The sequence below is a fragment of the Hoplias malabaricus genome, chromosome 2, assembly GCF_029633855.1.
Source record: "Hoplias malabaricus isolate fHopMal1 chromosome 2, fHopMal1.hap1, whole genome shotgun sequence".
Lineage (NCBI taxonomy): Eukaryota > Metazoa > Chordata > Actinopteri > Characiformes > Erythrinidae > Hoplias > Hoplias malabaricus.
Window position 1 is genome coordinate 7,564,534 of NC_089801.1, and position 27,545 is coordinate 7,592,078.

A 27,545-nucleotide genomic window follows, 5' to 3' on the forward strand; every position below is an offset into this window, starting at 1 on the left:
AAGAGAAAAGAGTTGCGAGAGATTTCATGCCTCAGAAGGCACAGTTGGCGTTGGTATTAACAACCGCTAGAGCTGGCCCCCATGGTCCTCTGGAAATGCCTTACCTTCGAGGACAGAAGATCCAAGGATATTTTAGTTCAGACCTGACCAATGTTATAAAACTCTGTGGCTGATGCCAATTTTAAAGTGATAAAATAAATATGTAGTATATAATATAGACGTTGGATTTGTGTTGAACTGGGTTAGCATTGAAAAGATATAACGTTTAATGTCTTAAAGTAACAAACACATGTAAAGTTCATTGTATGTGGAGAATATTAAAGAATATAAGATTATAACACTCAGAATTTCAATACTGCAAATAGCATAAGGCATACACAAATACAGAATCCTAATTGCAATAATGTAATGATTAAAAATGCATTCAGACAAGATTCTATATCCTTAAATAGTCAGCAGAATTTAGAGGTAGATAAACAGTTATGTATTATCAAATATAATAGTTTTCAATCCAATAACTTAAACTCACAGAGTCTTTGATCGTTCATACGTAGCCTCTACATTCAGATCCAGGTCATGGTGGGTCTAGGTCCTTCCCCGGACCTCACTGCCAGTTTATCGCAGACGCAAAATCTAATTAATATTTAACTAATTAAAGATTTCATAGCAGTTTTTTATCATACATTTTATAGAAAGTGTTATTAAACACATGCTACAGCTTAGGTTTGTTTTGCATTAATGTAATATTTAAAGTACTAGTTTGAGTTGCATACATCTTGCAGGTTTACTTCTATGTTTAATGTTCTATGACACTCCAGTTGTCAGTGAAGTGCATTTTTCTTCCCTAAAGTACCATTTAAATCAGGCTGCTTTGTGTAAAATCTTCTGACTGACCTTTGATGAACTCATTTTGAATACATAATTTAGAAGATTTTCGTAGCACAAAAGGCACATTTAGCAAAAGTGGAAATGTCAAATGTTTCTTGTTTGTGGATCAAGCACTCAGTACCATGAAATGAACATCTTTCTCAGGTTTCGATGAATTAATTAAGCTTTCTCTGAATTCAGTGGAGATGAGGGAAGGCAGAATTGTTTTCTACTCTGTCACAGTATTTATTTTTCGTTTTCATTGTAGCAGCACCCGGTTAATGATATTATATCTGTGTTCATCCTCGACTAGATAGATGCACTGTATCTGGAGGATCAAGTGTAGTTGCCATGGCTACCCTCCACAAAGTCGCCAAGTCCATGTTTCAGCGTAGTCCACAGCTGCAAATTAAAATGGAACTTACGACGTTCATCTCCCTTGACTCTCCACATGTGCCTTGTGCGAATGTTCTCATCCTGTCAGACTGATTTCCAGCCTCTTCGTAAAAGCAGGGTGTGGAGTGAAGTCTTGTACCTAAATGAGGGAGGTCAATTGTTTGCTCATATGGTTTTAATATTCATGATTTGATCATCTAACCTTAACTCTCCCTGCTTTTTAAAAGGCTTATATCAAACTTGTATCTGATATTTACGTTTTCTTTATTATTTTTGTGTATTGACAAAAGTCGGGACTTTTTTTTCCACAAAACAATTTAACAGACTTTATCTGTTATTGTGTATTAGTGATTAAAATATGTAAATGATCTCTTTTCTTATTGGCTGCCCACTATTTCCCCCTTTTTCAAATAGCAGTCCAAGTAGGAACTTTCCATAAATCTTCAACATTAATGGACTGCATATTATACTTTAGTCTGAATAGACACATACACTGAAGTCCAAATATCTGACCCCACTCCACATAGAAACTCTCATGGGCAACATGAAGAAATAATCAAGATTTTGCACTGTTTCTAAGACAATAATCAAACCTTTGCTTAATCTGTGACAGTGACCATATTAAGTGGGGTCTTTGTTACTCGTACCTCTTCCAATGAAGTATGTTCTGAAACTTTTAGTTGAATTAGAGTAGAATTAATTGCTTTTGAAATACATGCACTAGCACCCAAGACCCAACACTGTCATTAAAAGAAAAGTGGGACATACTTAATACTAATAAAATGTTGTATTTAATTGGAAATCATGCAATATAGACGCTTTAAAACAGATTGTGATGTCAATCTATGTAAGTTATAAAATATAAGTGCTTATAAGTGCTTGCTTTTTTGTGACATCACTAAAATTCAGACTCCAGTTTTAGAAAGGGTGAGAAAAAAAATTATAGTATTACGGGCTCTTTAATACACACATTTTCCTGTCAGCTGAAATGGGGTTGTCTATTTTTCAAATGCTGTGAGACATCAATTTGTCTCTGTTCTGTTTCCCGTGGGAGGACTCAGATTCCTGCGGAAAAAAAAGCCCAGCCTGACAATCAGAATTCAGACACCAACAACTTGGCTTAAATAAAATATTTATGTGTCTTAAAAAGCAATTTGGGGGAAATTCTCTTGTGACCTTGCTCAGGTGCCATTGGTGTGGTTCTGTGGGAGTGTGGACACATGGTAGAATGAGAGAGAAAAAAGACAGGAATGAGTGTTTGCTTTTGTGAGTATAAAAGAGTTATGCAAGTTGTGCCTGGTCGTTGAGATATGAATCCTCTACAGAGAACAAACCTCTGCATGATCTAATACATTTGCTGAATTTCAACATGGACCAGAAAGTATAAGCTAGTTATTGAAAAGATAAGTTACAAAAAACCCTACACACTATTTTCAGTCCTCTTTCTAAGTGTGCACTGCCTGACTATAGCTGGAGCAGTCCACAAGAGATAGTGATGGACAGGGAAGGCCATTTTCAAAGCCAGTGTAAACCAATATAACACCATTAAATTGAACTTGCTAAAAAATACATTGCAGATGTCGATGTCAAACGCGCGCACACACACACACACACACAACATACAGGATAAACATTTGCTAGCTACATAGCTGGTATACTAGCTAGCTAATACCTACACTTACACTTAAAGCTTAGCTAGCATTAATGCTAGACAAATAGAACTAATACCTTATTGTAATTTTATTTTCAATTTAAAAATCATGAGCACATGTAATATTACCAGTGACGTCTAAATGGTTGTGTATATGACAATATATCATATGATAATTAGCTTTCCTACTTTTATTTCTTCTCATTTAAGAACCATATGTCTAATCTAAAATATAGATCTCTGAACTCTTATACTCCACCAGAGGGCACTGTAAAACCTATGCCTTGACAAAGGCTCTAGTCTGGCAAAAAAAGGTCAGCTATCCAGCTAGCTCCATTAGCCTGTTAGCAGCTTTGTTTTCCCCTCAACCTGGAGGTAACCTGAGTTGGCTAACTTACTCCCTACACATGTTAGCATGGACTTCCCTATTCTTGATGTGGGATTGGAGACTAGCACTATTTGCCAATCACCACTTCTTTTCAGATTGCTGCTAACAAAACACCTCAGTATGGCTTAACACTTGGAGGAGGATTCTAACCACCCAGTTAGTTATGTAAAGTTATTTAACAGCTAGCAAGTGATGTGAGAAAGAGAGAGGGTCATCTTATCATTCATAGATAGCAAAGCCCGTTATGCTAAATAGGACCCCCGGTCTCGGCTCAGGCATCACAGGGATCAAGCTGCCTCCTAAAGATAGGGCCAGAACATACGTGTTGCTATGCTTATGCCCCCAACTGCAATTTTTCTGATCAATATCGCAGCTGCAGTTTAAATTATTATTATTATTATTATTATTATTATTTGTAAATTAAAGCACAGGCAAATTCTTCTGTCTTGAATTGCTGACCATGGTGTGTTAATTAGTTGGGTTGTGCTGTAACATCCCAACCACAACCACTTTTCGTGTCGTGAAACGTTGAACCGTGTGCTAATTAGTTGTGCTTGTAATGTCAGAGCACATGGTTGTTTCTGATTGGTCTCCCTCAATTAAAATGACAGCCACCCTTATGTTTTGTGAATATTTTATGATAAACACAGCAATAGAATCATACAGTTATCACCTTAGTCTAAATTCTACACAATGCTGAACTAAAATGATTTTTCCTTATCCATTATGGCTTTTTGTTGCAGCAGCAGACAAGCTTTTTAATTGAAAAGATGAGATGCGGGATATGTTTTGACTGTGCACTGGACTGAGAGAAATACATATCAGTCTAAAACAGTGTTCATAATGTCTGGTCGTTACTTCGCTGAAGTGCCAGCCGTCTTAGATTTCGCTTGCATCCGATAAGAACGGTGCACTCGCCAACATTTATTTTACCCTTTATGAAAAAATGAAGCCCAACAAAAAACGCTTGTGGAAATTCTAATTGCCGTACATAACGAGGTTATGTAAATGCTTCTTCTCTTTGAACAACTGGAAGCCCACGTAAGTGCTACTTTACAAAAAGAAAAACAAATCAGAAGAACTTTGGCTCACAGACCTGGGCTAATAGATTTATTATGATGCCGAATAAATGAAGTGTTCATTCTATGTGAATCGTTCCCTAGCAACAATCAGTCACATTGAGCAGGACTGTGTTGGAAAGACGCAGCAGCAGATGTTTTGTTGTAATCACGTTGGTGGCTTCAAAGTGACAGGTATTCACATGTTTTTTGTTTCCCTTCAGCAAGGTGTTTTTCAGTCTTCCATTACAAATCATTTTGAGTTGCATCATTTTCTGGAGGATTAACCTTCGATACGGGCGTCGAGGCAAGACCAAAGTTGTTGTGGGTTTGTTTTTTTTTGTATTCTAAAAAAAAATGTTGTCTGGCATCCCGTGCTCTTTCAAAGCACACTGTTCACAGCACCTTCTCCAAGACAAACCATTGCATGTCTCTTTGCAGTGGTGGGGGGGCTTCTGCTAGTTTCTGACAACAATGAGGCAGTGAGATGTGGGTGGATTCTGTTCTCTTCATGGCCATATCGCTGCCTGCTCTTGTTTTGAGTTGAAATCGTTGTCTGTAGCTTGTTCCTTCTATAATAATTGAATCATTGATTGTTGACAGTTGCTCTTCCAACATTTCTTTTGAAACGAAGGGTGTCAAGAAGTCTTTTGCCCCCTCTTTACTTAAGTAACAGTCTCTGCTATTGTCGGAAGCTCTTGGAATGGATGCTGAACTTTAGTGTATTTATTTACGTATGTTTGACGATTAGGTCTGGACCACAGATGGCTCTCCAACTCCAACCTAGAGATATTTGATGATGCTCTCATGCTCCACAGTCCCACTGCCCCATGCCCCAGTACTGAGGGGGATTTATACCATATGTAGTTTCAGCAGTTATCTTTTGGAGCTTTTCTATGGAGAATATGCAGCATTTGTGATCTGAAGCGTACAATTCAGCTTCATTACCTGACCTTTAATGCCTTTGGATGTTGGCTGAGCATGTTCTTTCTTCAAGACAACTGGTGTTATGCTGCCCTAAGTTAGTCAAACTGTATAAGGCAATGGTTATATAATGGTTAATGGAACTGACCCTTAACGCTTTCTGTGGCATAAAGGAGGAAGCCCATAAGGTCGCTACCGTTTGACCTTTAAAACGCAACTGAAGACCACTCAGCTCCATCCAAGGACATTCATTTGCAAAAATGTTCCTGGTCCACCTACTGCAACCTGTCAACTGGCTTTCACCGGTTTTCACCAACCAAGACCGAACAAGTGGTTTTCATCCTGAAAAGGTTTTTTTTTCCCCTTTTTTTCTTTGTGTGTGTGCTCTTAATGGGTTCTGACAAAAGGGAAGATAATCATCGAGCCCCAGTGGACTCTGAAGCTGTTTTATTTTTTCATTTGTCATGCTAAGCATTTGAACTCTGCGCCATTTTAGAGTGGATTTTTATTTTTTTTATTTTTCAGGCTGTAAAGCTCCCCTACCTTTTTGCTGCGACACTTCAGATCATATTGTATAGACCCAAATGAATGCAAAGAACTGTAGCATTGATGGATATCACTTATGTTATAACCCTTTGTCCTCCATCTTGGTCCCAGGACAGTGGTTTCAGTTTCGTTCCCTGTTCTTTTATTTATTTATATACGAGGCATCCCTTATAATTGGCATACTGGTCATGGTTTTTTTCCCACTTGTGCCCATACAGCTTGTGTAATCTCCTTAGAAAAGCATGAAATGAAATAGAACACTTTATAGCAGCTGCACGTAAGCTGCCATGAGGTCACATTAGGCTAACTCAAGCTAGTTTCACATTAGATAGGACATGGTTCAGCAGCAAAACTGGGCAATGCTGCCATGCAGGGTTTTTCATTCTTGTAACTTCTTGTGGCCTGTGATCTAATTGGGAAGGCCATTTTACCATAAACATTTTTCATTAAAACAGTATTTTTTGTGAGCATCAGGTGAGAATCGTACATCATTAAAATTGTATCAAATATTGTGGTGCTATATTGTGCATCTTCCTCTTTTAGCAAACTGTGCTCACTCTCTCTCTCCCAAACCCCGCCCCCCTCCCGTTTCGTCTTCATGCAATGTTCAGTCTCTTCAGATCCAGCTCGGCTGCTAAGAGAGTCGATCGTAATTACTTAGCTACACACGAAAACAGAGCAGATGATTAAGGAACAGTTTAATTAATATCTGCCTCTGCCAGCCGCCGACTGGCTCCGCTCCACTCTGCTGCGCATTCTCTTTGACTTTTTTCCATTTCTTTTATGGTAGGCATAAACCTCTGCTGCTTGTTGGGGAGCAGGTGCATCCTTGCCTTGATTTCCAATTGACCGAATGGCCTGGATGCACTTGACCACTGAGATGGGAACAGTGCTTACCTTTAAGGGAGCAGTGAGTTTTATCAAATGCAAATCGAGTTTGAGCTACAGTTTCTCAGACGTCATCATCTGATTTTCCATATCGTCGTCCATGCTTTGCTGAGTCAAAATATTTGACGAGGCAATGTGTGTGGAGCAAATATAACCGTTATTGAAAATGACAAAGTGGTTTTAAAAAATAGCACAAATGTAAATGCTGGCGGTACCATGGCGCAGCAGGTAGTGTTGCAGTCACACAGCTCCAGGGACCTGGAGGTTGTGGGTTCGAGTCCCGCTCTGGGTGACTGTCTGTATTGAGTTTGGTGTGTTCTCCCTGTGTCAGCGTGGGTTTCCTCCGGGTGCTCCGGTTTCCTCCCACAGTCCAAAAACACACGTTGGTAGGTAGATTGGCGACTCAAAAGTGTCCGTAGGTGCGGTGTGTTGTCCTGTGGAGGACTGGCGCCCCCTCCAGGGTGTATTCCCACCTTGCGCCCAATGATTCCAGGTAGGCTCTGGACCCACCGCGACCCTGAACTGGATAAGGGTTACAGATAATGAATGAATGAATGAAATGTAAATGTTAATTATGATGTAGTCTGATTTTGCTTCTCTTGTTTTGCACTGGAGCTATTAGGCTAATAAAGCTAACAGGAAGAGAGTGTACTTAACCCAAATTCACCCAATGAAATATAAGAAATGAAGCCTCTGACTTTCTACTCTACCCAATTTCAGAATGTATTTCTCATATATGCATTTAATCATGTGTATTATATAAAGTAGTTATTGGTCATAGGCCCAGTGTGAACACTGTATCCTGGCAGTGGAACCAGGCTGAAGTCAATACCGCGTTGAGACTTTAATGACTCAAGGTTACCACAGTTGAAGCCATCTTAGTTTCAGAAGCACATTCTGATTAATCTACATCCTGTAAAATAAAATCTATTTTAATCTGAGTGGATCATTTAAAAAAGTTAGTGTGTGTTTTTTTCTCGACCTTACTGGATCAGCGGTGAGTTAGTTGTAATGTAGGCCAAGGAAATTTCTCTTCATCCTCCACTAAGAAAAAAAGGCTTGTGTTTTCAAGGTGTGTGTGCATGTGTCAATGTGTTTGTGTGTACTCTGGAGCCAAATGAAATATCGTGTGCCGGGCCATGTGTGCCAGTGTAATAGTAATGCCAGGGTTCAGGAGAGAGCCTCCTCTCCCTTGAGATCTTAAAATCTCAGCTCTCAGAACCCCCAACCCAAAAATGGGGAAAACAAATAAAAGCCCCTTCTCCCATGTTGAGTGCGCTTTTAGTAAAGGGAGGATGTAAAAAGGCGAGCCAAAAAAAAAAAAAGCCATGCCAAACAAACAGACGGGCTGAAATGGAAAGAGTAGATGTTGTCCTAAAGACATTCGGAGAGATAAGGGGTGATGTGAGAGAGGGGACTCTGTGTCTCTACTTTCTCCCACCCTCTTGCTTTTAGTCTCCATAGCCTTGAACATCACAGGAGCAGACAAGGCCTGACATTAATGATGTATGCTTCAAGACACGAGTTCACCCGAACGGCCAATCTTCACGACTTTTTGTTCACTCTAGTCATGGTCAACAAATCAAGGTTTCAGGTTGTGCACTACCTATCTACATCTTCCTCAAAAGTTGTAGGCAATATGTGGAGTCTGGACCTAAATGGAATTTACTCGGATCCACCAACAAAACATCACCGTGAGGAAAACTCTTCTCGCAAGTTTTGCATGACCTTTCGTTCCACGCGGCCCAAACACCGAGCGTGTAAAAATGTCCGTGGCAGTAGTGACATTACTCACCAGGCAAGTTAGTTTGTGGACTGCTTCTTAGAAAATCAAGGCTACCATCAAGTCCAAAAAACTAAAAGTGCTCTGTACAAAGAACTGTTCACAGTGAAAACCACTCCTTTAAGAATCAATTTACTGAAAAAATGTGTCCATTTGTCTCACTCATTTGACCTCTCTGGCGTTCAGCTTTGTGGAAACTAAGTGCACCTCCAGGATACTTTTTAAGGTCTACGCTGCTAAATTTGGCCACAGTGATTCAAGTGCTTTTAAGAATTCATCTGAAAAAAGCGGAACCTCATTAAGGTTCAGGACAAAAAAATGTCTTAATAGCAAAAAAAAAATATCTCTCGTTAATGAACACATGCCCAGGTAGTTTTGACCAAAATGCACCTTTCTCACTTTTAAAGACTACATTTCAATTGTCCATCATGCCCAGGAGTTAGCCGTGTGCTATTGTTGTATTCAGCCACCGCCAGGAGAAAAAGAGTAATGTAAATTCCTGACAAACTAAACGTACTGTTCCTGCAGTTACTGTAAATAAAGGAAAACTTTTCATTAGTGCAATACACTCCTGAGAGAGAGGTCAGTGTGTTCTGAAGTGCACATTCTTAAAATTTCCCCTTGTTTCCTCTAGGATGCTATATATATATTTTTCTTGTATTTAAAATTAGATTTTTAGATGGCATTTTATGTTTGTTAGCCATTAAATATTTCCCATTTTCATTGGTATGTGCATGGAGCTGCCACCTTCCGCTGATTCTCTCAAAAGACTTGGCACAACAGCCTCGGGTGTCCTTTCTGAAGCAGTCCTCCCATTACACACTGGTTTGGGACTGGAACCAGAAACACAAAAGTAGAAAATTGAGCTTATATTTGCAGTAACAAGTAGCATTAGATGTTTTATGTACTGTAGTATTCAGTAAGTAAAGGATTAATCAGTTAATAATTAATAGTCTTATTATTTTTAATTCATCTTGAATGTGTACATTGAAAAGTGTATATTATCTGGAGCTACCTAGGTGACAGGCTCTTGCTGTAAACCTGAAATACAGTAGATTATGAACCAGTAAAGGTGAAGTGTGGTTCTGATATGTGACATCATATCATTTATTAAGACCTTATTAAGCCTAGTGTACATGAAAATGGTTTTTCAAATGGGAGTCGATGTATACAGGGTGGGCCATTTATATGGATACGCCTTAATAAAGTGGGAATGGTTGGTGATATTAACTTCCTGTTTGTGGCACATTAGTATATGGGAGGGGGGAAACTTTTCAAGATGGGTGGTGACCATGGCGGCCATTTTGCATTCAACTTTTGTTTTTTTCAATGGGAAGAGGGTCATGTGACACATCAAACTTATTGGGAGTTTCACAAGAAAAACAATGGTGTGCCTGGTTTTAACGTAACTTTATTCTTTCAAGGCCACCCTGTATATTGAATGAAATGACTTGGTACTTTAAAAAATGGGTTGGTTTGCCTTTTCCAGTTTAAATTTTACGCTATAAGTCAGTTTAACATACAGTAGCTAAATAAAGATGGCATGTTTGTGTCTATGACTGTCTGTATCAGCCTGATATCCACAGAAAAGCCCAGGTCAGATGTTCAAGGGGAAGAAGAATGAATTACAATCCTATTTAATCTTGTAATAAACCTAGCCAGAGCACGGTGTTATTTTCAGGGATGTAAAATAAGGATCCATTAATTCAAGATACTTTAATGTCTCAATTAATCATTCAGTAATGGTAAGAAGAAGAACTAGCCTTAGCTAACTTTCTATTAGGGTTTTATTAAATCCTACAATAATGCTGGTTCTTGTTTCTATGATGACTTCATAATTAACTGTGACTTAATCATTTAATAATGCTTATTACTTAATAATGCCTTAAGTACCATTAATTAAAGCACCCTTGTTTTAAAGTGTTACCAAGAATTTTTTGTTCCTCTGCAGTAGAAGGTTATTTTAACAGTTTGCAACTACTTTTGATGTTATTCAAAAAACATTTGAAAGCTTAGTAGATATTCGAGAAGTAATATTGATTGATCCAGTAGTCCTGGATATTGATTGATCTTTGGTGGTAGTGGAGCTCCACCGAAGTTGACGGCTGTGGCCTGGTGGTAAGAGAACTGGGCTTGTAACCGAAAGGTTGTCGGTTTGATTCCCAGAGCCGGCGGGTCATGACTGAAGTGCCTTTGAGCAAGGCACATAACCCCTAACGTTATGCATGTGAGCTCACTGTTCACTAGCGTGTGTAAATGTGTGTTTCACTGCACAGATTGGGTTAAATGTGGAGAACAAATTCCTCTGTGTGCAAGCACAGTGGCCAATAAAGTGATTGTAATTCGTTTCAACTTTGGGAGGTTCTGCTTGAGAAGGCGTGTTTGCAGTAGCCTTGAGTGCAATTTTTGAAATGATTTAGCCTTTTGGCACGTATTGGTCGCTTTCGGTGGGGATCCTGACCCCTGAATTGCCCAGCCAGCTTTGTTATTGCATGCTTGGCTCACCTGGCATGACTTTCTCTCAGAGCCAGGCCTGAGATGTTGAAGGTGAAGCGGGTCAGTGGTGTACATGATAATTTGTTTAGGCAGACCACTGTTGAGAACCATCTGTGAGAGGCCTGGCCAGGTCCGTAATTCAGAAGAACAGCTGGAGAGCTGCAGATGGTGGAGGAGTGAACGAAAGAGAGGAAGAGAGGTGGACAGTTCTGCTTTCAACCAGGTCCAGTGCGTCCTCAACCCTTACACTGATTGCTAGTGTAATGGATTTTTAGGGGTTTGTATTCATATATTAATGAACAAACATCGCGTTAACCATGGACAAGACAAAAACTTTCTGTGCTAACTTTGTTATTCATTCATTCATTATCTGTAACCAGTAAATGTTATCCAGCTCAGGGTCACGGTGGGTCCAGAGCCTACCTGGAATCATTGGGCGCAAGACAGGAATACACCCTGGAGGGGGCGCCAGTCCTTCACAGGGCAACACACACATTCACTCACACCTGAGTAGTGGATCATCCCCCGCTCTACAGTGACACGGTTATGGTGGTGAGGTGTTAATGTGTGTTGTGCTGTTACGAATGGATCAGACACAGCAGCACTGCTGTTGTTTTTAAACGCTGTCCACTCTGTTAGACACTCCTCCCTCATTGAGCCACCTTGTAGATGTAAAGTCAGAGACAGTAGCACATCTATCTCTGCACAGTTTACGTTGGTCGTCCACTAGACTCTCATCAGTGGACACGGGACGCTGTCAGCTGGATATTTTCAGTTGGTCCTCTCAGTCCAAGAGGTTAAAAAACTCCAGCTGCCGTGCTGTGTCTGATCCACTCATATCAGTGCAACACATACTAACACACCACCACTACATGAATCGCTGCAGGTCTGAGAATGAAAAACCATGAAAACCATTCCTGCTTTGTGGTGGTCCGGACCATTGATGAGCAGGGCGAAAAGGGGCAAACCAAGTATGCACAGCAACAGATGGACTACAGTTTGAAATTGTAGAACTACAAAATTGCTCATGTCTGTTCAGTGAGTGCAGAAACGAGGAGGTGGTCATAATGTTATTTTTATTGCAGTTAAATACTAGAGTAATCAAAGCTGCCTCTTTATTTGAGCTGATGATCTGAAGTTAACAGTGGAGCGAACCGGGGCAGTGGTAAATGTTGAGGAGACATTTTCATCTTCTCCTCAGAGATAGCACAGTGATTATTCAGATTTTGGGTGGTTTAACTGTACGTGGGTTTCCTCTGGGTGACTGTCTGTGAGGAGTGTGGTGTGTTCTCCCTGTGTCCGTGTGGGTTTCCTCCGGGTGACTGTCTGTCAGGAGTGTGGTGTGTTCTCCCTGTGTCTGCTTGGGTTTCCTCCTGGTGACTGTCTGTCAGGAGTGTGGTGTGTTCTCCCTGTTTCTGCGTGGGTTTCCTCTGGGTGACTGTCTGTGATGAGTGTGGTGTGTTCTCCCTGTGTCTGCGTGGGTTTCCTCCGGGTGACTGTCTGTGAGGAGTGTGGTGTGTTCTCCCTGTTTCTGTGTGGGTTTCCTCTGGGTGACTGTGTGTCAGGTGTGTGGTGTGTTCTGTAGGTGTAAATGTGTGAGTGTGTGTTGCCCTGTGAAGGACTGGCGCCCCCTCTAGGGTGTATTCCCGCCTTACGCCCAATGATTCCAGGTAGGCTCTGGACCCACCGCGACCCTGAACCAGATAAGCAGTTACAGGTAATGAATGAATGAATAACTGCACTATTTTATACATAAACTTTCTATTCCTATATGTGTTAAATGTGGGGGAAAAAGTCCTACATTTAGATCCCGAGCCAGGATTTGGCCTGATCATGTTTTTATCACATTTTACTGCAGAGGGCAAAACTGTGAAATAAATGATATCACACCTTTCTGTAGGTAGACATCCATCTGAAGGTGTGTAAAATAACTGTTAAAACATATCCCTCTATTCTAAGTAGTCACTGTAGATCCCTAAAACCTTTCTAAACAGAGCCATAGCTTCTGAATGAGACAATATAATTGAAACAAAAATATCTGATCACAACAACCACTGCAACACCCCAGTAATATTGGACCATTTCTATTTCTCTTTCTAATGCAGCGACAGATTGACACTGCTTTGAGGGCCTTTCATTCTGGGCATTACTTACTTATTAACAAACTAACCTACTGTTTCACTTCAGTTCTTTTGTCCTTTATTTCTATACTCCACTGTGCTCTTCTCAGTGACAGCTTCTTGACGCCTACACATCTTTTCTTCCCCGCAGCGTGGAGCGTTGTCGTGAAGTAAATGACTAAAACACCTCTGGCTTTTCACTTACCTTGTTTAATTGTTTTTCCTGTACGTATCCAAGTTGTAATCGTGAATCTAATCTCTGAAGTAGCCTTGAACTTGCAGGGGGTGTTCTCTGACTTTTACACAATGCTGAATTTCACTCTTTTGTTAGCAAGGGCACATGCTGCATGCTTAGGGCTGCTATTGTTCTGTCAGCTATTTAGCAAGCCTTTTATTAGCTGAAGCAGGGAAATCAGTAAACTGTGCACAGCCCAGATGTGCACTCTCGCTATCGTGGCCTATCCACCTGTGCATCTGTGGTGAATGCTAGTCAAAGCCAAATAGTGCTACTTATCTTTTTTTTTTTAAAGGATATTTCATATTTCTTTGGGAAAACACAGGAGTTTGATAAGTCACGTGTGTATAGTTTCCATCATCACAAAGTCATAAAGAAGCCGCCTTTTAAACCACTGACGTTAAAGCGTGTTGTTGCTGGCGTGAATTATGTCAGCGCTCCTTTTCCGACTGTCACAGGTGTTCCTTTATTTCTTTAGTTCTATGGTTTACCTTAAAATAAGTTGTAAAGGACACCTAAGCTTTGTGACACATCTGGAACCCTATTGAAGACACTATATCTGTCTGGGCGTTGGTACATAAAAGGGTACATAAAAGGGGTGCATAAAACCTGCTATATCTGTCAGTGTTGGTATGTCTTCGCCGCACAGCTTTCTTTTTCCTCTTCTTCTAAGCCTTTTTAAAAAAAAAAAAATCCCATCCTGTGATTCATATGCGCAGGGCTTTTTCCTCCTTTTCTGTTTCAGTCTGAGCTTTTCCACTCCTTTAAAACCACTTCACTCACATTTTTATGCGAAGGCCACCTTCCTTCTGAGCCCTAGTGTGCGCTCCATGATCTGTTCATGTTCCCCATTTGTTTCAAGCTTGGCTATCAATTAAAAGCCATTAAACAAACACGGCTGATATTAATAGCGGGTGATAGTGCTTCTCCATATCGCCTACCGCTGCGCCCTTCAGCTCAAGTCAAGTTCCATTGGCTCTGGCATGGACATAAGTTGCCTCTTATGCAGGAGACATGTTTTCCTCTCTTTAGCCTGAGGCGGCTCTCTGCGGCGATGTTAACAGGAGCTCCCGGAGCGGTGCTAGCACTAAGCTGGAGTGCACTGCTGGTGCAATTACAAAAGGCTGCGTGCAGCCAATTGCTTTGTCATGCTCCGTGATCTGCGTGCAAGCTGTTCCCATGCAGCTGTGTACATTCTTTACTGTTACTTGTACGGCGGGATGAAGAGCATTTCTGAAGCCCAGATAAACCCAGAGTGAGCTCAGGTACGTGTATTGTCTGTGGGCTTGAAAGTCCAGAAAAAAAATGTAATAAATTAAAAACCATCAAGAGTGGGGAATAAATTTAAGTTGCAGAATGGCGCTACCCATCATCACTGACCAGTCTTGCCATGACACATGCCACCCTGCGTCCTTTAGCATGGTGCTAACCAGTTCAGTCATCTGTTAGCGAACAGTGCTAGGCAGTTAGCATTCTCCTCCAAGCATGTTGAGCTGTCCAGTGATGGTGCATCAGGTTGGCTGGCGTGGAGCTGTGTCTTGGAGGAGGCATGTTTGGAAACATATAGACATTTGTTCCCACAAATTTAGCTCACGGCTGTCCTCAGACATTCTTATTAAAAGATGGCGACTGGCCAGACACAACAACAGCTGAAGTAAACACAGGCCAAAAGCCAAATTGCTTAAAATTTAAACCTGACCTGAGGCCAAACAATATTGGGAAGATGATCCCTTAAGCCGTCATAAATGGTCCTGGGGCAGTTGTCTGGACACTGACATGTTTGTTGGTTTACTAAGAGAAAATAAGATAATAGATTTCCTGCTGGAAACTAACTTAACACACCATTTTTCAGTATGTTTTAGTGCAGAATTATTAGTCAAATATAGTCCTTGACTTAAGCACGGGTCGTGTTTTAATATTTTCTTTATATAAAAAAATAAAACCATCTCTGTAAAAGAATCATCAGCGTAACATTCGGTTTGAGCAGAGGTCCCCAAACTTTTGCATACCACTGTATATTAAGCTCTCCTTTAAGTGCACAGGCATGTGTGCTTCCCACCCAAAAAAAGGAAAACAAATTAGAGCTGAAATTAGGGCCTAATCGGTCTTGCTTAAGTGTGATTGAGCGTGTTGTTCTTTCCTTTGCTTTTTTATTTTCCTCCCATTTGTGACGGCTCCACTTGGATCCCATTAAGTGTTTCATTATGGCCATGATTTCAGCAGATGCTGCATTGTGATGATTAAAAATCCTAGCCCTTTCCCTTGAGAGCGTGCTGTAACAGTGGCACTCGGATGTTACCGAAATGCTGCTAAACGCTTATAGTGCAGCACCTTGAACCCTTTAAAAACACTGCATTCTGACCCGTGTAGTGGGTTTTTAATCAAGTCAATTCACCAAGAAAAGTTTCGTTTTGCTGCTATTCAGCAGTTTGAGGAAGTTAGAGAGAGCCTCATTAGTGTAGCACCTGAACGAGCATGAAAAAAAAAACTCCAAAAACAAGAATAACTGCTGTATTTTTTTGTATTATTCAAGGAGCTTCTCCAGCAGAGAATTCTTAAGTTCCATCAACCTTCATTAAGTAGATTGTACATCCTCTATGTGGGTTTTAGATCATGAGGGGCCTCCAGCATGCCTTGCTCCTCATCTTATTGTGCCTCACAATCAACTAGAGTGGATAAAACTAGCTCTCTGACACTCAGAGGCCACTACACAATAAGTTCTATTGCCTCCTCCATGCTGCTGAAATGAGATGGACGACCAGTGCAGTTGGAAGTAGTGCTCCAGCTGTGGGTCCTGCCCCTGAGGCTGTGCTCCTTTTTTTTTCCATTTCCTCAGGGGTCCTGCAAATAACATGGACGTTTCATGGGGTTTTGACTGCTTTAGACCGATGTTTCCATGACTCTCCAAAATGGACAGGCCATTTCAGAGCTCAGCATTACTGAATGTGACTTCCCCTCGTATCCGCAGGACCCCTGTAAACATCTAAACATCTGCACATGCTCAAGTCCTTTATATGAAATGTTATAGCAATGGCTTTTAACCTGCACACGCATTTCCAGATCAGTTTTCCCGACCTGTTACAGTGTAAATGCTGTTAACATCCTGTTTTGTTTTGGGAATACGGCAAGAAAAAAAAAAGTCTGTTTAGTTCAGCGCAGACGCCACCAGACGTGACGTGAGGCAAACAATGTTTAATGTGCCAAAAATGTGGTGGGAGGGTACAGCAGGGCATGCTACACATCACTTCATTTGCATGGATTCAGCCTGGTGCTCAGTGGCACATTTTATCATTTTGTAGCTATTTTTAACCTCTTTTTGGTGGAATATGTGGTTGGGTGACTGTACCTTTTGAGAGGTGGGACATGCCACCAGCTTCTTAGAGGTGTGGGAAGTTCTCCTACCAAACATGGCTCGGCTAATCAGGCGTTAGACCCAGAACTATCGCTGGTGTCCTTTTTGTACTGCGAATACATACAATCTCTATCTCGATTTTGTTTTACAGATCAGTGCACCGTGACCAGATCGTACCTGTTCCTTCACAAGTTTTGGTTCTTCAGCACCATCTACTACTTTGGCAGCTGGGCATTTCTTGCAGTAAGTGTATCATATCATCGTTTTCTTCTTCTTTTTTTCTGTGTTACACTTCACATAATCACCACAAAATGGAGTGTCTGAGTTAATGTTCCTGGTTTGTAGGTTTTCCTGATTGGATTAGTGGTGTCATGCTGCAAAGGGAAGAAGTCAGTGATTGAAGGTGAAGTGGAAGCAGACGACTCTGATCTCAGCGATGATGAGTATGTTCACTAATACGGCAAAGCTCATTGATCTAGACTCGGAGTGTTTTTCTACTTGTTGCACACTGGATCTTATAACTCCTCTGACGTTATTTACATTTACAGCTTTGGTTGAGATAACTGATATTTCATTGTATGTGTCTTTTTTTTATCAGTTTTGTTATATGTTCTTAAAAATAAAGGTGGCTGAAACATTCTTGGCTTAAATGCAGAGCTATTGGGAAAATTGGAACCCAATTGGTACATCGTTTAGTTCTTCATTCATTAGCTCATCAGTGAACTGTATTTTGAGAATATTTTCAAGGCACTAACAGTGGTTTCTTCTCTATCAGAACTCCAAAGAACCCATTTGGCACCTTCATTTTTAGGCATGTATACATTCATCAGGTAGCTGAATAGGGCCTTTTGGCTAAATGATCACTTCAATCATAAACCTGGGGGTCAGGAGGTCACATTTAACTTTTAAGGGTTGTAAATTTCATTATTTAAATCACACAAAAAAGACCCAGAATGGAATAAGAATGGAATAAGTTTTAAATGTGTTGTACCAGCATAAAGATTTCTTGACGGTGTGAATCCTAACCATTGTGTGGTCAAAAATAATGAGCTAATATGCTAACTTTTTTTAACAATACAGATATAAGGCTATGTGCATGCTGCATCGTTATTTGGACCAATGAATAAACTTCAAGGTCCCTCTCTTCTTTAAAGCTGCAGTTTGTAAGATTGCCCTGTGCTCAATGAAACCCCAAATATCCAAATGTTTCATATTTCAGTCCATGGGTTAGTATCAGTATTTTTGGAAGACTGGATATTTATGTGAAGACATAAATGATGTGACCTTTTTTCAGTATTGGAGATTTGTTTAGCAACTATTTCAAAAGCAGTGCATTAGCATACATTATTTACTGTAGCTTTAAAAGTCCTTGGAATAAAACCAAACGTAGATTGCAGATGAATAAATGTTGACTTTCTCTGGATTTTTTGGGATATAATCCAGATTTATGATGCTAGGGAGAGTGGCATGTTTCCAATGCTGATTATTTATTTTAAAAGCATCCTGACGCTGTCTGTGTTTCTATAATTATGAGGGTGGTCCAGTAATGACTCTTATGTAAAATACAAATACTCCTCTGATTATCGTAATCAGAGAAATCATAATGGTACCGTACATAACAAACTAAGGTTATGCTTGTGTGAATGCTTTCTAATCTCTGTGTACTGCTCAATGCTTAGAGATATTTTTTGTTCCAGCAGTGGTTTTATTATACTACCTGCTTTTGAGTTTGAAATACAATGTTAAGTTACATGAGAAAGAGGGCGTTGAATATTTTGGAATTTCTGAATGTCTGTGTTAATTGAGCCTTTTTTGAAATGTTGTTAAATCATTAAATAAAGACCAAAAATTATGTGTGTGTTGTTCTTAAGCTCAGCTTTGTGTACGATTGCAAATTGCTTTGAAATAACTCTTTCAAGTGGCTTTAAAGCAGCAGTATTTTCTGGACAACACTCACAGGAAGCCATTACTGTTGTGTGAACAGGAGCAGAAAAGATACTACAGTTGTGGAAGTGCTGAAACCTTTGGTTTATATGACATACAGAATCAATCAGCCATAACATTAAAGCCACCTCCTTGTTTCTAAATTCTTGTTTTTTATTTATTTAATGTGTTCCACTGACTATAGACATGCTCTTAGTAGTTCTACAATTACACCTTTTAGTCTATTTCTTTCTATGCATACTTTGTCAGTCCCATTTCACTGTTTGTCAATGGCCATGGACCCTAAAGGACCCCAGCAGAGCAGGTATGAGGGTGGTGGATCATCCTTAGCGCTGCAGTGACACTGAAATGGTGGTGTGTTACTGTGATGAGTGGATCAGACACAGCAGTGCTGCTGGAGTTTTTAAACTCCTCAATATCACTGCTGATATAATAGACAAGGAGTGTAGAAAGAAGCCAGTCGTTTTAATGTTATGGATGATTGTTTTACAGTCATATGGTTTCTGTTCAGCCTGGTCTATGTGTCTTTCTTAATTTTTAAAATGAATATAAATACAGTTTGTTTTAACCTGGCCTGTACTTGGATGGGACAGGAGTCCTGGGAAAGCTTGGGACGCTGCTTGAGGTGGTGTTGGTGGGAGCCAGCAGGCGGCGCTGTCTCTAAAGTCTGGATCCCAATGTACTGGTGCAGGGACGCGGACGATTTATATTAGTAATAGTTATATTAAAAATGTGATTCTACTGTATGCATAAACACTCGATTAATTTAGGTTATAAAATTAATAGAGCTATATAAATATACCATGAGTTTATGTGGCTGTAGATATGACTCAATCAGTGGCGGATGCTGATCTTTCAAGGAGGGGAAGCTCAATTTCGGCCTACATCATTAAATGTGTCGGTTTATTTATACGTAAATTCTACCCTCCGTAGACCCTGTCGTACCAACAAGGCGTCTTTTCCAGGGACTTGACTAGCTGATTCGCTCATTTCGCTGTCAATCAAAAAGGGATTCAGCCTCAGAGAGATCATCCAATCATCATGCAGAAGCTGAGCGTCCGGGCCAGCCGAGGCCAGCCCACTGCCCCATAGACCCCCAGAGACGCTGAGCGTCCGATGGGCGGGACAAAGCCCAGCATTTATCCAATCACGCGTCTCGATTCGCTGCACTTCGCTATTAAACTTTGTGGAGCTTCCCTTGCAGTCTTAGAGCAATCGCCACTGAATTCAACACAACAGCGCACGTGATTATTTTAATGAAACCAATTGATTACTTAAGTAAAATTAAGTGTTCATTACCTGATAAAGGGAATAAAAGCATTAAGCCAAACAACGTGTTCAGGGCTGAATGGAACGTGGTCGTTTTATAGCAAAATGTCCACCGAGCTTTGTTTATATATTTTGAGAGCCGCCATTTTCTGCAGAGTGCATACTACTGTGGATTATATAAAATGGCGGTATTTGTTTTGTACACATCGCGACGCTGGCTTCCTGTCAATTCTACAGCCAGTAGGTGTCTCTACAATTAACCATTTAATATCAAACCACTCAGAATGGCTTTGTTTACATCTCAGAGCCTGTACCATGTAGACTTTTGAATAAATAAATAAATAAATCCAGCTTTAAATAAGAGCCACTGAAACATGTAAAACCAGTATTCTAAATGTATTCTTTTTCTACACCATTAACTTCATTCTGCATTCTCAAAGAAAATGTTAGATGTTACAGTTACCCTCGTGGTAGCGTTGAAAGATTTATGGATTCGTTCATAATTAATTTACAGATGAAAACTATCAGCCATCTAATCTCAGAGAGAGAAGCTCATGTATTCTTCGTTTCTGAGTGGTTAGCTGTTAACTGCAGTAAAAAAGTGCTTCTTGCAATCACCCACATGGCCAAGGTTATTGGACACTTGCTCAGCCAACATTGGTTCTGATATTAAAGTTATTCATAGATGTTTGTCTGTCTTCCTTCGCCGCAGTAACAGCTACTACTCTTCTGAGAAGGCTTTACGCTAGGTGTTGGAACATTCCTGTGAAGGTTTAATGGCACTCAGCAATGAAAGCATTAGTGACACTAGGTACTGATAACGGATGATTGCGTCTTGATCACCAACTCATCCCAAAGGTACTGGATGATCATCTGTCCCTCCTGAGAACAGAATACCACTGCATCCCATATCATTTCATGCTTGTGCTAATCAGCCTCTCTGTTTCTACCCTCATTCTTCAATGGTCCTCCACAGAGCAGGTATGATTTGCATGGTGGATCATTTTCAGTGCTGCAGCGGCACCGATGTGGTGGTGTTAGTATGTGTTCTATCACGAGTGGATCAGATACAGTTGTACTGCTAGAGTTTTTAAACGGTCCCTCTCACTATTCTCTATTAGACACATCTACTTCACTGGTCCAGTTTGTAGATGCAATGTCTACGACTAAGACTGGCTGTGTCTGATCCACTCGTACCAGTGCAACAGACATTAACTCATCACCACGTCACTGGACACTGCAGCACTGATTCACCACCCAAAGGCACTGGGTGAAAAGAGGGCTACCAAAGTGTGCACAGCAACAGATGGGCTACAGTCTAGTTCTGGGACATCTGCATAGTCAGTGGAGCTGATCAAATGGACAGTGATTGTAGACACAAGCATGTGGTCTGAGTATTATGACTGATTGGTGTGTGTAGTGTATTTCATTATGTTGCACTGCAGATGAAAGTGGTTGTGGAGCAGTTGGAATATCAGTCCGGTGAACTTGCAGGTAAGTGCATTGGAAGCTGATGTGGCTTTCTGTGCCAATCAGAGCGCTGCTACACACAGTCCTGTGTGCGTTTCATGTTCTCACCTGGAGCAGCTGTTCTGATTCATGAGCCTTGTTATTACGGCTGCCAGATTCTCTCGGCAGATGGCAAAGTGTTTGGAAAGAAAAACAACAACAAATGACTGTCGTCTTGTCGTAATTGGCCAGAAAGGTTGAGTGGGGAGTAAATTGCTTCATGTGTTCAAACTCTCTTCATGTTCTTGCCCTAGTGACCAGCATTCGTTTAACCTTTCATAAAGCAGTTGCTACTCATTCATTCATCTTCTGTAACTGCTTCATCCTGCCAGTCAACACAGGGCATCACAGCCAGTCCCCCCACGTACATGTTTATTGACTGTGGGAGGAAACACACAAAGACACAGGGAGAACACAAGCAGATACTAAAAAGTGGTAAACAACATGTAGTGAACAGTTTATTGAATATACAACCCATTCTGCGGTGAAAAACCAAATGAACGTCTAGCCCTTGCTTGAAGTAATTAGTTCTCCATAGAGCGGGTCTGATACATGGGGCGGCCATGTTTTAAAAATGTATTTCATTCAGAATCTCTGACACTAGGGTGTTTAAAACTGAGAAGAATCTCAATCTGAAATGGTAATGCATGTACTGTGCTGTATTTCCTGGTGATATAGCGTCACACGCATTCTCAGAAGTAGCTTAATGTTACACTTGGTGGTAAAGGAAGGAACATGGGGAGGAGGGCAATGATAGTCTTTGTCATATTTTGGAGGTCCCTGTTAGGTGTTGCAATAACAGATCTTTACAAGTTTCACATTCAATTTCCAATCCAGGTTTTATGTTGGATTCCCTTCCTGACCCAACTCTCCCCTTCCCCTTCTGGTGTTTTGAGCATGTTCTACCCAGTAACTAAGAGCCTGGTGAAGCATATCAATTAGGGTGACCAGACGTCCTCTTTTACCCGGACATGTCCTCATTTTCAGACTTGTTTTTCAAAATGTCCGGGCGGAGTTTCAATAAATTTTGCTTTTCTAGAGCTTACATAGAATTTCGAGAAGCGTTTCGTTCACAAACTAGTCCCGCCCTCCCCTACTTAGATTGGTTTGCTTGAGTGAGAAGGGGGCGTGGTGAAGTAGCCTGAAATCTTCTGATTGGACGGTCTGACTGTAGAGCTACCGTTATTGGTCGATAACCTCCTCTGTAAACATTTAATTGGTCAGTCTGCACGTCAGTGGTCCTTGTTTACGTCAGACAAAGCTCAAAACTCAGAAACTCAGATCTGGTCACCCTAATATCAATGGTTAAAATAATTTTTTCCCCCACATTTGGAGGACAAAACTTTGGCCACAAATCAAATTTAAATCTTTTAAAATGCACAAACTCCTCATTAAAAACACAGTGCTAGCCAGCGTAGTCATCTGTTAGCCAGCAAAACAGATCCAGGCAGTTAGCGTTCTGTTCCAACTGTGGTGCTGTGCTACATTGGTTCAAAAAGAAGCGGTAGTTAGATGTGCTTACTCACATTTGCTGGTGGGTGGATTTTTGTTGGGGTGTGTGTTTGTGTGTCTAGGGAGAGCTAGCTAATGAGTAGAATTGGTGAGGTCTAAATTACATGTTTTATTTCAGCAGAAATGACCAGGGAGTAGTGTTTAAAACTCCTGATGAATGGACCAGTACATAACTGAGACAGATGTTGAGCTTCACTGAAAGCTGAAAATGTATTTTTGTTTCATGTAAAGCCGTTTTTTTTACACATATGAAGTTATATAGTGACAACAGGGTTTGTATTTCTTTAAAATGAGGCACAGTCAGTAATGTGAATTGTTGCCAGACCTGGGGGCCAATAAAAGCCCCCTCCCACTGTTTATTTTTATGTTTTAACCCAATTCCTTGCAAAGAATAGGCCTTTAAAATATATATATATCAGGCCATAATCCTGTGCAATTGTGTTTATGCTCCTTCTCCATTCATCTCCAGAGTGAAATATGCTCTTTGCTTTGAGACTCAGGGAGAAAAGTACTTTCCTTAAACAGTGGGGGGCTTTGTTTAAGATCCTGGATTGAATGGAAGGATTCTGGGTCATTGAGGATTCTCCAAACAATACTTTTAAAGGGCTGTCTGTTATGACTCATTCATCCTGGCTGTTACTTAGAGCTGTGGACTGTGGTCAAGCTCACTCCAACAGAGAAAGGCTGCTTCCAGTCGGCCCTCGCGCTGACCTATATATAATAACGGACTATCTGAGCTCTATGGCTGTCCGCAGGAAGTGCTGAATTTTGAATGGCTGCCAGTATGGGAGAGTGATCGTAATTTTAAGTGGAGCAGATTTTCATTATTCAGATGCATTAAGAACTACTTTTACTTTTTATCCAAATATTTTACAGAGCTGGAGGAATGTTCTACTTTAGAGGAGCGAGAAGTCATTTATATCACCAGAAGGAAGCAAACGATACTCAGGAGTGATTATGGTTTTTTTTCTCTCTCTCTTTTTTTTATTGTTAAATATAAGTGCAACTGGTTGCTACCAACATGAAGAAAAGCTAGAGAAAATGATTGTTTGTTTAAGTAATGGCCAGTTGAAAATATAAGGTGAATGATCATTTTTTACATGAATATTTACCAAAATATGCAAAGCAAACAAGATCATAACAACTGAAAACTGTTCAGCGTGAATTCTGTTAAAATTCGATATTCAGTTAGGGTTTAAAGCAACACTAAGTAGTATATTTACCTTAAAATTACAGATTGAAGATCATTGTGATGCTCAACTGACCGGTGATAGGGAGAATAGAGCATCCGCCAATGCTATACTGAGCTCAGCACTGGAGAAACTGCACTATGTAACATTTGGAGGAGGGCGGGAAATTTTAGGATGGTGCTGTACAAGTGAATTACATTGCGCAACTGTAGGGGGCACTCATGAGTATAAATACTAACTCTTACCTAGTTTTACTTTAGTGTTGATCCAAAGTCAATAGGTGGGGCTCTACTGGTCTAAACTGCTCTAATACATAAATATTGTATTTTTTGAAGAAGTCCAGTAAGGTTTAACATTATGTATTTTTATATTCATTGAGGATTACGTTTAAACCAACACCAATGACGACATACACATACTCTTGTAGAAACCGTTAAGTAAATGTTTTATAGCAAACATCCCATGTTCATTTGTTAGCAATTGTTGTAATTTTTGTTTGTCTTCGATCTTTTAATTCATTTCATATTTCAGTTTTAAGCCTTTGTTCATGGCATACATTTGGCCCCAGAAATGTGCTTCTTGTTGTTTGCCCATTGATCTGACTGCTGTTGGGGGGTGGGGGGTGTTGGAAAGCATTTGAGGTCATGGCTGCTCGATGGAACATCAAAAAGCATCACTGTCAGTGTCTTCCCCATCCACTGCCCGCTATGCTTCAGGGTAAAAAAGGCAGAAAAGGTAGCGCTCCAGTGGATCAGGAGAATGCCCCTTGCTTAGTGAGAGATTTCAGTGCACTCCCCTCAAGCATTTCAGCTTCTGAGAAACCGGCAGAACACCCCAGTCTGTTTTTGTATGTTGCCGTCATAATAGATCCCATAGTAGACTTGTTCTTTCTCTCCTTCATGGTGTAGAGGCACTGGCTTGTTTATCTCTTTGGCTATGCTATGAATCAGATTTGTAGACACCTGTTTTGAAATCCAGGGTATCGGGAGTTTGCCCCTTTTACTCTGTGATGATTTGATGGCATTCAGCCACAGTCATTAGTGATGCTGGAATATCGGTTCCGGATAGAATAACATTTTTGAACATACTCTTCACTGGGGCTGTCTTGGTGAAAGAACTTTCTGTGCTGCGATATTACCACCCCAAATTACTTAATTTATCCTGACTCTAGTGCTACACTCCTGTCACCTGGAACCGGCCTGAACTGTAGCTTTTGAGGCTTCTCTCTTACTTGGTGCTGGTGGAGGCGGTTGGGCTTCGCTAGCTGGATGATGGGTAGCTAGATGAGATCTCAAATTCACATCTCCCCATTTCACAGTGACTTTTCTGGCACAGATTTTGTATATTGCCTTCTCTAAATTGGCTGGCTCTCCCTTTTCAATTGGTTGAAAGTTGAAATGCTTCTAAACTGGTGAAGTTTGGTTTTGTGACTAGGTTTACTGCCATTTTGTCCATTTTATAAAACGAACACTGGCAATCGGTCATTAAGCCGCAGCAGATCAGATGCCAACAGCAGGGAAAAATTACACTCAACCTTTTTTAACAAATTATAATTTTTTTAAACTCACTTATTTAACATGCATTACACACACTAAAGTGTGTAACACATGTACACATTGTGGTGGTGAAGGTTGCTTGCCATTCCTTTAGGTTGACTGGTCAATAGCATGGTATTACTTATTGAGGTTATTGCAACAGACCTATCCCTTATATATTGGAGCTTCATCGCTCCAGAGAATATAGTTCTACTGCACAGTTCTGGGTAAACTTATACCCTAACCTGAAGCTCAGACTGTAAGCAACAGCCATCCAGCTACAAATTCATTCATTCATTATCTTTTGAGTTGCCAATCCACCTACGAACGTGTGTTATTGAACTGTGGGAGGAAACCCATGTGGACACAGGGAGAACACACCAAACTCCTCACAGACAGTCACCCGGAGCAGGACTCGAACCCACAACCTCCAGGTCCCTGGAGCTGTGTGACTGTGACACTACCTGGTTTCTCTGAAAATCTTGTAATGCAGTTTGTGAGGGTAGAAGAACCTTTTTAAAGTTTAAACAACCTCCACATAACCTAAAAATTCTAAGAAAAACCCTAGTATTGATACAGAACTTTACACAATGTGAAATTCGTTCAAATTTTAAAAGCTGCTTTTGCGCTGTACTCAACAGCAGTGTTTCTTCTGTTCTGGGAAAATTGATACTAACTACTAGACTATAGCTGTGAGAGTTTGATTGCATTCAGCCAGGTTTGCATTGGTGAGGCCAGGTACTGATGTTGGAGGAAGTGTTCTAGATCACAAACACCACTCACACATACTGGATAGAGCTCCGTCACTCAACATTTTCTACAAGGTGAAACCTATAAGATGAAGAATAAACTGCACCATAGAGTGGGTCCATCGTATGGGGCAGTCATGTTTTAAATATATTTAGTTATATATCCAAGTCACTACAAGCCTGTCTAATAATTGTTTCATAATGTGGAGAAGAGTCACCGGAGAAAATAATGGAAATAACTTGTATTGTTGTGGAAAACTGGTTGATAAATCTGTTGAATTGGCACTATGACTTACTGCAAGTCACAACCTGATCTAATGTGTAAACCAATGGGGGATCCTCGTCCTCATTTTCAGTTAGGTATCTTTCCCTTGACATCAGGCTCCGGATGCTAGTTAGGCAAGCTAAGGCTGGATTTGAACAGCATGTTCTGACAGCTCTCTGGTTTACACCATGTTTTCTTGTCTTGGCCAGTGGTCCCAGGAGCACCTGCACTTTAAGAGCATGCACATGTCTGCGCCCCTTAGGCAGCTTAACCTCTATGCCCTGTGCTCCTGAGGGAACTGCCACAAACAGTTCCTGGAGACGAACATTTGGCCCCTGTATAGAAGAGCTGTCAACTTAGCCCTGCTTCTGTGAAGTCAGTTACTTCCACAGGAGCTTTACAGTCCACCACCCACTCCTCTTGTATTATCAGCGTGTGCTTTAGTGTTAAACGGGTCATATCTGTGTCTTGTTTGTTACAGTCCCATTAAGACTAAAATACTTGTTTAACTTTTGGCATCACTGGAAAATGCCAGATACAGTGTTTCAAATTCAATTGAATTGACTGTATAACCTTAAGTCTGTAGATGCATCTTTTAAGCTGCTTTAAGGGGTACCCACTGCTGGCAAATCTGGTTTTCCTCATAGAAATTCCCTGACAAAAATATAATAGCGGTTAAAGGTGAGCTGTGATGCAGTAGACCCACGTTCTCCAGACTGAAACAATCTAGTACTTTTGAGACAATCCTGAGTATTGTTTTCTCACCAGAAAATGGTTCATAATCACCAGAAAATGACAACGTGACCTTGCAAATCATATTCATTGCTAAACATTAATCCCAACTAATAAACCATGAGAAAGCATGGTT

General features: G+C 40.6%; 1 protein-coding gene across 1 annotated transcript in view; it reads left to right on the forward strand.

The window, feature by feature from the left end:
- The window catches only part of lmbrd1 (LMBR1 domain containing 1), a 117,343-nt gene extending 98,799 nt beyond the window's left edge, over positions 1-18,544 (forward strand). The window contains exons 15-16 of the mRNA XM_066662133.1: positions 16,856-16,947; positions 17,050-18,544. Of these exons, the coding sequence (XP_066518230.1) occupies positions 16,856-16,947; positions 17,050-17,160 (203 nt within the window). The 3' untranslated portion in view covers positions 17,161-18,544. The remainder of the gene's footprint in view (positions 1-16,855; positions 16,948-17,049) is intronic.
- Positions 18,545-27,545: the final 9,001 nt, after the last annotated feature.